General features: G+C 42.2%; 1 protein-coding gene across 5 annotated transcripts in view; it reads right to left on the bottom strand.

Moving 5' to 3' along the window:
* Positions 1-12,477, bottom strand: part of SMG6 (SMG6 nonsense mediated mRNA decay factor) — a 244,338-nt gene that overhangs the window by 167,673 nt on the left and 64,188 nt on the right. For 4 of the 5 annotated variants that reach the window (XM_073235026.1, XM_073235028.1, XM_073235029.1 and 1 more), the window contains exon 10: positions 8,846-8,991. In XM_073235026.1, the coding sequence (XP_073091127.1) occupies positions 8,846-8,991 (146 nt within the window). Of the gene's footprint in view, positions 1-8,164; positions 8,220-8,845; positions 8,992-12,477 lie in introns of those variants that run through there. The other variant, XM_073235030.1, reaches the window with a different exon arrangement.

Raw genomic sequence — 12,477 nt, 5'->3', positions numbered from 1 at the left:
AGATGCAAAAATACTCAACAAAACATTAGCAAACTGAATTCAAAAATACATCAAGAGATTGAAAAAGAAAGATGCATTCCTATGTTTATCGCAGCACTATTTACAATAGCCAAGAAATGGAAGCAACCTAAGTGTCCATCAATCAGTAGATGAATAGATAAAGAAGATGTGGCACATATACAAAATGGAGTATTATTCAGCCATAAGAAGAAAACAAATCCTACCATTTGCAACAGCATGGATGGAGCTAGAGGGTACTGTGCTCAGTGAAATGAGCCAGGCAGAGAAAGACAAGTACCAAATGTTTTCACTCATATCTGGAGTATAAGAACAAAGAAAAACTGAAGGAACAAAACAGCAGCCGAATCACAGAACCCACGAATGCAGTAACAGTTACCAAAGGGAAAGGGACTGGGGAGCATGGGTGGGAAGGGAGGGATAAGGGGGGGAAAAAGAAAAGGGGCATTACGAATAGCATGTATAATGTGTGGGAGGGTGCACGGGGAGGGCTGTGCAACACAGAGAAGACAGGTGGTGATTATACAGCATCTTGCTACGCTAATGGGTAGTGACTGTAGTGGGGTGTGTGTGGGGGACTTGGTGAGGGGAGGAGCCTGGTAAACATAATGTTCTTCATGTAATTGTAGATTAATGATAGCAAAAAAAAAAAAAAAGAAAAAGAATGGGGGCATTATGATTAGCATGCATAATGTGTGGCGGGGCCACAGGGAGGGCTGTGCAACACAGAGAAGACAAGTAGTGATTCTACAGAATCTTACTACACTGAAGGACAGTGACTGTAATAGGGTTTGTGGGGGGGACTAGGTGAAGCGGGGAGCCTAGTAAACTTAGTATTCTTCATGTAACTGTAGATTAATGATACCAAAAAAGAAATACATCAAGAGGATCATACACCATGATCAAGGGGGATTCATCTCAGGGATGCAAGGATGGTACAACATTCAAAAAATCCATCAACATCATCCACCACATCAACAAAAAAGACAGAAACCACATGATCATCTCCATAAATGCTGAAAAAGCATTTGACAAAATCATCATCCATTCATGATAAAAACTCTCAACAAAATGGGTATAGAGGGCAAGTACCTCAACATAATAAAGGCCATATATAACAAACCCACAGCCAACATCTTACTTAACAGCAAGAAACTGAAAGCTTTTCCTCTAAGGTTGGGAACAAGACAGGGATGCCCACTCTCCCCACTGTTATTCAACATAGTACTAGAGGTCCTAGTCATGGCAATCAAACAAAACAAAGAAATACAAGGCATCCAGATTGGTAAAGAGGAAGAAAAACTGTCACTATTTGCAGATGACATGATATTGTACATAAAAAACCCTAAAGACTCCATTCCACAACTACTAGAACTAATATCTGAATTCAGCAAAGTTGCAGGATACAAAATTAATACACAGAGATCTGTGGCTTTCCTATACACTAATGATGAATTAACAGAAAGAGAAATCAGGAAAATAATTCCATTTATAATTGCATCAAAAACAATAAAATACCTAGGAATAAACCTAACCAAGGAAGTGAAAGACCTATACTCTGAAAACTATGACACTCTTAAGAGAAATTAAAGAGGACACTAACAGATGGAAACTAATTCTATGCTCTTGGCTTGGCTAGTAAGAATTTATATTGTCAAAATGGCCATCCTGCCTAAAGCAATCTACAGATTCATTGCAATCCCTATCAAAATACCAACAACATTCTTCAATGAACTGGAACAAATAGTTTTAAAATTCATATGGGACAACAAAAGACCCCGAATAGCCAAAGCAATCCTGAGAAGGAAGAATAAAGCAGGGGGCATCTCGCTTCCCAACTTCAAGCTGTACTACAAAGCCACAGTAATCAAGACAATTTGGTACTGGCAAAAGAACAGAGCCACAAGCCAGTGGAACAGAACAGAGAGTCCAGATATTAACCCAAACATATACGGTCAATTAATATATGATAAAGGAGCCATGGACATACAATGGGGAAATGACAGCCTCATCTACAGCTGGTGTTGGCAAAACTGGACAGCTACATGTAAGAGAATGAAACTAGATCACTGTCTAACTCCATATACGAAAATAAATTCAAAATGGATCAAAGACCTGAATGTACATCATGAAACCATAAAACTCCTAGAAAAAGACATAGGCAAAAATCTCTTGGACATAAACATGAGTGACTTCTTCATGAATAAATTTCCCCAGGCAAGGGAAACAAAAGCAAAAATGAACAAGTGGGACTATATCAAACTAAAAAGCTTCTGCAGCAAAGGACACCACCAAGAGAACAAAAAGGCATCCTACAGTATGGGAGAATATATTCATAAATGACAGATCCGATAAAGGGTTGACACCCAAAATACATAAAGAGCTCACGCACCTCAACACGCAAAAAGCAAATAATCCAATTAAAAAATGGGCAGAGGAGCTGAACAGACAGTTCTCCAAAGAAGAAATTCAGATGCCCAACAGGCACATGAAAAGATGGTCCACATCGCTAGTCATCAGAGAAATGCAAATTAAAACTACAATGAGATATCACCTCACACCAGTAAGGATGGTCACCATCCAAAAGACAAACAACAACAAATGTTGGTGAGGTTGTGGAGAAAGGGTAACCCTCCTACACTGCTGGTGGGAATGTAAACTAGTTCAACCATTGTGGAAAGCAGTATGGAGGTTCCTCAAAAAAACTCAAAACAGAAATACCATTTGACCCAGGAATTCCACTTCTAGGAATTCACCCTAAGAATGCAGCAACCCAGTTTGAAAAAGACATATGCACCCCTATGTTTATCGCAGCACTATTTACAATAGCCAAGAAATGGAAGCAACCTATGTGTCCATCAATCAGTAGATGAATGGATAAAGAAGATGTGGTACATATACACAATGGAAGATTATTCAGCCATAAGAAGAAAACAAATCCTACCATTTGCAACAACATGGATGGAGCTAGAGGGTATTATGCTCAGTGAAATAAGCCAGGCAGAGAAAGACAAGTGCCAAATGATTTCACTCATATGTGGAGTATAAGAACAAAGAAAGAACAAAGGAAGAAAACAAAAGCAGAAACACGGAATCCCAGAATGGAGTTAACAGTTACCAAAGGGAAAGGGACTGGGGAGGATGGGTGGGAAGGGAGTGATAAGGAGGGAAAAAGAAAGGGGGCATTACGAATAGCATGCATAATGTGTGTGGGGTGCACGGGGAGGGCTGTGCAACACAGAGAAGACAAGTAGTGATTCTACAGCATCTTACCACGCTGATGGACAGTGACTGTAATGGGGTTTGTGGGGGGTACTTGTTGATGGGGGGAGTCTAGTAAACATAATATTCCTGTGTAATTGTAGATTAATGGTACCAAAAAAAAAAAAACCAATATGTATCTGGCCTGAGCACCCACTGTAGGCTACACATTTAGAATTGTACTCTTCAGTAAAAGCTTAAAGAGAGCTGTGAAAAGGCACCTGAGAGTCCTGCTGCCAACATTCCCCTTAATAATTTTTCCCTTTCAGAGTAAGTCCATCCTGGAGCAAAAAAGTCAACTTGGCTATAAGATGGCATAGAGATGAAGTATCTAGCCATATTAACTACCAGGCAATGATGGGATACTGCATTTATGCATTCCACACAAAAGCAGCCATGGACACCAAACCACACTGTCACCTGGAGGTAAAAACAGAAATCACTTCTTCAACTGACATGATAAGAGGCTTAATTTTATTGATAGGACTGAATTTTCTCATTTCTTTAGCTTTTTATAACTGCTCCTCCCCTGCCAGTCTAAAGTAAAAGATTCAATCTGAAAACAAGAACTCTGTCATGAAGAATCAGAAAAGAAAGGAAGGTCTCTTGACATTCACTTCTTTAACTTCTTCTTTTCCAGGGAATTCTGAGGGAAGAAGTCTGTGCTAAGCAGCCTATTGATAGCTGTATCTCCCTCAGAGGGACAGGGGGCATAGCTGAAGGATGCATCTTCCTCTGGCCTACCTTCTAAAGACTAGCCTCTTCTGACCTTTGAATCTATTTCTCACAAAATCTGTTGGTCAGGCTGGCTCTTTCTTTGCTTATTTACTCTAAACTAAGCAGTCCTGAAAATGAAGGTCAGGCAGTGCTGATTACCTGCAGGAATCTACCCATGGATCCTTGAGGAGAAAAAGCCCAAGGGTTTCTACCCCAGAAATATAAAAGGAGGAATGAGAGGGACAGTTCCTAAAGCTAAACTCAAGCCTAACCACTTATGAAAGGTGGATTTCCTGTACAACTGTTCTGTCAAGCAGAGGATTAAGCACTTCATACATTCTGCTTTGGTAAAAGACATGGACAGAAGTGAATTGCCACAGAGGAGCAAACTGCTTTACTGAAGGGTCTCTTGGGTGGCTGTATGCTGGAACACAAAAAGTTTCATTGTGAACTGAACTGCTCAACTAGAGTCAACCTGCATACACAACAAAGGCATGAAGTTGTGAGGTCCCCATCTCCAGCATCTCACACATTGGCATTAAGCTCTATTGGTCCCATAGAGACACCTGCGTTTCTCTCTCTCTCTGGAGGCAAACGTGCACCCCCTCCACCTCCTGAAATTCAATATTCCTAACAAACCATAAAAGCAAGCATAAGCAATGACAAAGCCACACCAGCCTAGCCCCACCTCAATCGCAGCCCCTACATGTTCCTTAAGAGCAGGGAGCACCAATGGCACACACAAGAAGTGTCTCTTGGGTGCCCTCTTGCTGCCGACAGGGCTTTTCTACAAGGCTGAAATGGAGGCCTCCTCTGACTACGAACTGGTAGAAGAGGAAAAAGACGGGGCCAGGACACAGAAAAGGGAAGTTATTCCAGTGGTGGCCAATGAATAACATCCAACGATTTATAGGAAGTATAATCCAATAATACAGTAAAATAAAACAGTGTGTGCTTGAGATGGTTTTGATTCCAGGAATTATAAAACATATTTTTTAAAAAAGAGGGAGTGCAAAGAGGGTAAGAAGGGGGGGAAAAAAAGAGAAAAAGGCCAGATTAGAGCAAATTGGGCACAGATGGGGGATGCAATAGGGTTTCAATGATGCCCTACTACAAATGTTGCTTCAATTATTCCTCTTCAAGAAACTAGTTTTACTTTCTTAAGAATTTCTAAAAAATTAAAATTCTTGGAATGCTTGTGGTTTAGATCAACAGTTCATTCGTCCTCCAGCACCATGTCAGCCAATCAGACAGCTACCGAAGTGTTAAATGCTGAAGCACGTGGAGGAGGCCCCATTTCTCCCTTCAGGCTCAGGAATGTTGTAGAGGAATTACCAACTGTGACATCACTCTGGGAACCACCTATCTCACCACCACCCATCACTCACCAAAGGAAAATTCTGGACACCAGCCATGTCAGAACACACTGTTCAATGAGAGCTGGCTTGCCCAGAACTGTGGCCTTCTTCATCCATGCATTCAACAAATACTGAGTGTCTAATACATACCAGGAACTATGCTGAGGGCTCCCAAACACCCCTTAGTCAATCTGTCCCCAACCACTTCAGTACAGAATGTTAGGATTCTAGACTCTCTGTAGCATCACTGAAGTTATATTTTTGCATAGGGGCCACATGAGAGGAGGAGATAAAGGTCTCTCTGCTAACTGGCCTGCTTCCATAAGTTTTAAGATCACCAGAGACCTGAAAGTTTAGTCTGGTTACATGATATGGCAAAACTCAACTTGTTTTTCCCTATGGGAATGGGGGCAAATCTGACCTCACAACCTCTGCTTCCCTGAGCTCCAGTGAAAACCATAACCTAGGAAAAGCGAGAAGATGTCTTTCTCTCACCACCATCTAATTTTTTTTCCCTCCATTTTGCTTTGAGAGGTACCCAAAGCTTTTAAACAGTTCTGTCTCTTCGGACCACAAGGAAAGCACATTTGAAAAGTAATCATAGTAAAATGTTAGTAACAGTATAATTTTTATCTCTGGACTACTGGTATTTCAAAAAGAAGACAGTCATACAAGGGTAGCATTGAACACAAAACAATGAATTAAAGGCGTTAGTAAAGGACACACTTTCAATAAGGACATTCAAGTTGCTCTTCCACTCTTTAGGTACCACATCTACAGGGAAGGCTGCCCCGACACAGACTGAGAGGCTCCCAACTGCTTGGGGGCCACAGATCACCTATGCTTCAGGCTAGACTGCTCCTTCTCCAGAGACTCCACAAACTGACATATGCAAACACCCACCCAGAAGGACATGTCCAAAAAAGAATGGAAGGAAAAATGATGGCCCAGATGTCCTGTTAACTTGCAGTGACTGCCAAATCACCACAGACCCCAAGCACCTGGGAGAGCCAGGCAACGTCAGGCCCTGCCTTCCCAGTTTCAGACAGCCAGGGTCTCATGGCTGGGTGGTGACTCCGACAGCAAGCAGACTGGCCTGGAGAGAAGCCTTTTAGAAGGGCACTGGCTGGCTTGGGGCTCAACACCCAGGGCTGATTTATCACTTCCTTACTCATAAAAATGTGATTCAAACTGCTGCTGATTAGTGAAGGATTTAAATCTTTACCCTCTCCCCAACCCCCGTCCCTCTCCACCCCCAGCACAGATGCTGCTACTCAGTCCCAACACTCCCTTCTTGCCACTGTCCGTGCAAGCACAGCACAGGGGCCCAGAGAAGATGACTCATGTGCTGGGAAATGGAAAAGTGCATCTTCCCACCAGCCAGCCCTGCTGAGTGCTCTGCTCACCGCTTTCCCAATGGCAGCCCACACAGTGGGGTCTGGACGGCTGCCTCAGCTGCACACCGGGTACTTGGCAGCACGTCCACAGAGCTCTCTGTCCTAGTTGATTGGTATATCCTGTGGCCCAGGCTGTTTTTCCCTGAAACACCCTTGGAGCTTTTGACCACGTCATACTCTTCTTGGCCCCAGCTGCCTCATGGAGGTGAGCATCAGGACAAGGCCAGAAATGAGTAGTAGGGTCCCAAGTGCAGGCTTTGACATGTCCATCCTGGCTAGTGAGTCCTCCTTATGACCAACTGTAGAAAAGAGTCTAGAAAAAGTACCTTGGCCTAAAATGGTGGAACCACCTATTTCCTTTTTTCTCTCCTCACCATTTCACCTTCCTTTCACCTGTATTTTCTTAACCTTTACTTAGCTACACCTATAAGATAAGGACTCACTGGCGGCCTATGGAAAGGCCAACGTATTCCTTTTCATGGAGCAGAAGCTGCTGACAACAGATGCTTCCCAGGCCAAGAGCTACAGGTCCTTCACATTCACACCTCCTGAGACCACAAGGCACTTGATGCTAGAAGAATCCAGGCAGAGGCTACAGCTCTGTGACAGGCAGCTTACTGACATCTGTCTGTATGTTGTTGTTAGGAGGAGGCAAGAAAATGAATAAGAGGGCACTCCAGGAGGCTCCATTTCCTGTTACCCACTTGATAACAGAATGAGCAGAGCAATGATGAAGGAACCAATTTCCCTCCCCTTGGACTTCACAGCCTCACCTCCACAGCTCTTTATAAACTTTATTTCCTCCTTCCTGAAAACCACCATTGCCCCTCAGGATTGCATGCTTCCTCAGAGCTGTCCTCAAGAATAATTAGCCAAGTTCAAAATAGCACCTAAGCCTCTGCATCTCACCTTTTGCTAGAATTCTCAATACTGTAGTAAGCAGCATGTGAGGAGAAAATCTTCTAGGATTCAGATGTGACTGAAAATCCAGGCAGACTAGCAGAGAACCTTGCAGAGTCCCAGGAGGAGTCAAGTTTCAGGGCAAAGAGTGGCATACGCACTCATCAGAGGAGAAACTCCCCACCCTACCAGCAAGCAGGAGCATAACCTCCAAATACAAATGGGAAGGGAACTAAATCACTTCAGAGAGAAAGCCTAAGAAAAGATACAGTAAGAGAAGTAGCGATACTCTGTCCAAAAAGGCCAGGTTTATTTTACAACAGCATCTCCATGGAGCAGTTCCCACTTCCTGGTATTTCAGACAATTACCTTCCAAGCGCTGAGACCAAACACTCTGTAAGTGCTCTGAAACAATTCTTTGGTATGGACCAAGTCCTCCTTGCAAACACACACACAAAATTATATTACCCCCATACTACATATTATCATCAAGTCAAATCACATCATCCTTACCGAAATGGGATGGAGGGAAGGGAAAGGATCCTGGTAACATTCTTTGACTGTGGCCTGGTCTTCAGAACATTAAAAAATCTTGCCAATCAGCCCCTTTCCCCTACCTTCCACATCAAAAACACCCACTGTTCAGAAAGCATTTCAGAAGGCATACCAGTACATTAGCCAAATTCTGGGCCTGGTGATTTTTGTGCTTCCAGCTTTGAGTCAACAACGCTCATCAATTCTCTGTTCTTACTCACTGGCAGGCTCCCACAAGGGATATCCCATAGGGAACTAGACTTTTCCATATTGAACAAACAGGGTACATGAGTCCAGAAACAGCTCTTCCCAATCCCTGCCAAGCGTATGGTCTCTGCAGTGAAACATTTCAGCAATGCCTCTCCCCTGGGAGGGGCTCTAGGTCTGCAGCCTCCAAGAGGACTTGCTGCTGCCTTTAGCACGGCCAGATGTGCGACACCATCTCTCGGCTTGCAAATAAAGCTCTATACTCATGATTCCCTCATTCCAACCCACCCAAGTACTAGAGAGTCATACAGATTTCAGAGAGTAAATTAAAGATCTGAGAGGCAGTGGTAGGGGAGGGTATGTGTGTTGGGGGGCGTGTAGTGGTATGGTAGCATAGCAAAGAAGCGAGATTAATGGTTATCTGTCTAGATAAAGAAACTGGACATTCCTTACCTTTCAGCTGGGAGTTGTGTACAGCAAACATGTTGATGGTCATAAGTTGCAGCATACGTGTACTTCCAACAGGAGAGGGACTGTGCTGCAGCAACACCTGGAACTCCCTGAGGACCTTCTCAGCCACTGCAGGGAATGTCTCCATCCTAAAAATACAGCCAGCCGATCAGTGAGGCACAGTCCCAAGAGAACCTGATACCTGTGTACATACATACACACAAACTTTCTCTCTCTCTGAAAGTAGATAATTAAAGCCTAGAACTTTGCTATGTTCACAAATCTTCCTGGTATCCTAAGGTTGTGAACAAACTTAACAGAAAGAAGTATTCAGGGTTTGGAGATGGAAACAACTCAATTTTTGGATAATCACTATGAATTATGCTTTGGTATGTTATTTCCTAACCCCTGGCAATAACTGGATTCAAGCTAAAATCAAAGTTTCTCTCTGAAACAATCAGTTTTTCTAAATTGTGAACAAATTTCCTTTAAGCTCTAAGACCTACATATACCCCAAACTCTCTGGTATGTAAACTGTATTGATAAAAAGAGGTTCATAAATCTAAAGATTCTTTACTCAAGGCTTTACTTCAGGAAACCAGGCACAGTTCTGCTGCTGTCTTCTTGGGCACAAATCACACCAATTACTCCACCTAAAGATCCCCGATTTCCCCTTGAAGAATCCCTAAACCTAGGGCCCCAATGAGCTGTTTCAGCTTTTCCTGTGTTGCTGTCCTCCTCCCTTTCATAAGCCTCTGCTCATCAGGGTCTGTATGTTTTCAGGCCAGTGGAAATATAATGCCCTGGCCAACTGCCACTCCCAATACAGGAAGAGCCTGTCATGTAGGGAGGCAGAAATCCAGCCAGTGACCTAGGGCTCCTAAAGAGAGGTCATTCAAACCATTGCTTGCCAAATGTGGCCACTGGATCCCAAACAGTGATGCACGCCTGGAGCTCCCCTGGAAACAGGAAGAAACCACAGCTGAAGTCCTCAGAAATAAAAAGCAAATTCAAACTTGGTGCTAGAGAAAGAAACCAGGCACATGGGCCTTAGGACAATGCTGAACAATTCGTGGTCAGCAAAGTATCTTTTATCCATCTTCAACTCCACCCTACCCCCAAACAAACAAACTGCCTTTTGGTACACTGTGGGGTGGGGTGAGGAATAGTTCTAGGTTTCATTAATAAATAGCTTCTGGAAAGCACAGGGAATGGAATCCTTAGCAAAAGATTTAGAACAGTTTCAAATCCTACAGAAAGGTGCTTCTAGTTTCACCTGAACCTTGGCCTTTTCATGCTGAGTAGTAGTACTCTCCCCCAATTAGAAAACTACAGAGCTTTCTGGCATTTTGTCAACCTTCATTCCTTGTCCTAGGATGTCAAGTCCTATCACTGACCTTCTAGTACCCAGAAGTCATGCCACAGCTATGGGTCAATTATAGTTTATATTCCAGTTTCCTTTTCTGCTGACTGTCCTCATTTTCATTGGCATAAAACATGCCATGCACTTGCTTTTTTCCTGCACATGCCATTTAAAGCCCCCTCCATGCCCCCCAAAAAAATACAACCCTCTCCTTTTTTTAACCCCCTCTGAAGAGTTTCAGAACTATTAAAACTCTTGGTAGGCTTAGAATGGCAGAGAATATGTTTGGTGCTGGACTGGATCCATTTTTCCCCATGGATTATAACAAAGATTTCATTTTAAATCCTGACACTGTGCAGCACTCTTTCTGGTCGGAGGTGGGGAGGGGGCTAGCACTTCTCATTACAAGAATAGCAGAGTTCACTCTGCTTGAAAAGCAGCTACAATGGGCAAGTTTCAGAGCCATGTGTCTCCGTGTTGAAAGGTGGTAGAGAGCCAGTACAGAACGACATGACAGAAATGTCACGTGGGACAGTCTTGCTTCGAAACTGTGTCTGCGGAAGCCTGTTCCCTGGGATGGGAATTGAAACAGATCCATTAACACTCCCTAAGTCAGACTGAAGTCTCAAACAAGCACCAAGCCAAATAAATGTCCACATCTTATTTTTATGTTTGTCAAAAAATTCTCCCTTTACCTTTCAATGGGTTCAACATGATTAAAACATAAAAGAGTTAAATGCATAAATATATGCTCAAGTAATTTCTATTCTGAAATATGAGGGAAGATGATCTACTCAGACAAAATCAGCTTTGTCAGGCAATAATTGAGGGATGCATAGATAAAAGATTCTTCCTCAGAGTTTAATAATGGGGTTTCTGGTTCCCAATTTTATGACTAAAATGCTGTATGATTTTGGCCTCAAATTACCTATAAAATAATTTTATGTCCTTCTCTCTGTTCCACCCCATATTATAGAACAAAAAATATACTAAAATTAAAATAATGACAGTATAAACTTTATGTTTGTAAAAAGCCCACAATATAAAATCATTGTTTTTATGGACACATATGTAAGTATGGTAATGCAGTAAAAAGGTTCTGGAAGAATACATATCCTGATGTCTACTGTTATCTCTTTGGAGAGCCCAGGGGTTGAGGAAGAGTTGAAAGAAATTTTAGCCTTAGCTGTAATTTTGTTTTTATAGTAAGATTTGTAAATTGCTTATATAACAATTATAAAAGTTTTAGCCAAGCAGCAGCTGCAGCAGTAGCAGAGGAGGAGGAGGAGGAGAAGCATAAGAGAAGGTCGTTCACGACAGCAGAAAATGGGGCAGCTAAGATACTCAGCAGGAGCAGATGATCAAGACAGCACATGTGGACAACCAAATTCTATTTTTTGAAAGTTATATGAGACTTTTTTTCATCATGAGGGGGAAGTTCAGAATATATTAAGTGAAAACAGTTTTAAAGTAGTTTAATATTATCTCTTTATACATATGTGCAAAAAATAAGTGTGTGTGTGATATACAGAAAAAAAGATAAAATACACAATAAGTATTAACAGTAGACAATACTCTCTGGATAGTGCAAATATGGGTAATTTTTTCTTCTTTCTGCTGGATTTTCTAAATATTTTACAATAAGCACTGTACACAGTAAAAATTTCTCCTATAATACTTCTGGCTTTTGTTTATAAATCATTCATAATTTTAAAAATAAATCAAGACAACACAAAACATACTTTCAACAATTCAAAGTCCAAAATAAATATATCAATCCTTGAATTCCAAGAGACCTTGAAGCTGTGCGTATTACATGACTAGGCAAGCAAGTAAATACTAAAGTGGCAATAATGGGAAGCAAAATTATCCTATTTATGACAAATCAAAAATCTACACGCTGGCTGCTTCCCCGCCTCTCTCAGTGGTTCAAATGCAGGTCTGATCTACCTCTCTTCAGGGAAGCGATTATCTGTCAGGAGCCATACGGCAGCCCTGACTGATTCCTCTTACTGAGCCCAAAAGGATTCTTTCCCTATCCTTTAAAACTGCAGAAAAGACAATCATTTTCAGGATATGTTTCGCCAACTAAGTGACTGCTTTCTGAAGTGATCTCTAGAGATACCCTGTCTCATTTGAATGGCAGTTTCAAGAAACCAATCTTTCAGACAACACTGGGACCTAAACCCAGGAGTGACTCAGACAGTGACTAACAGGGCAGGACCCAATCTCTCAGATGCTGAGGAACACAGCTAGGCTAGACAACATTCTC

Source organism: Manis javanica, chromosome 4 (genome assembly GCF_040802235.1).
Source record: "Manis javanica isolate MJ-LG chromosome 4, MJ_LKY, whole genome shotgun sequence".
Lineage (NCBI taxonomy): Eukaryota > Metazoa > Chordata > Mammalia > Pholidota > Manidae > Manis > Manis javanica.
Note: the sequence above shows the minus strand (reverse complement) of the source record. Positions and strands in the feature narration are given on the sequence as shown.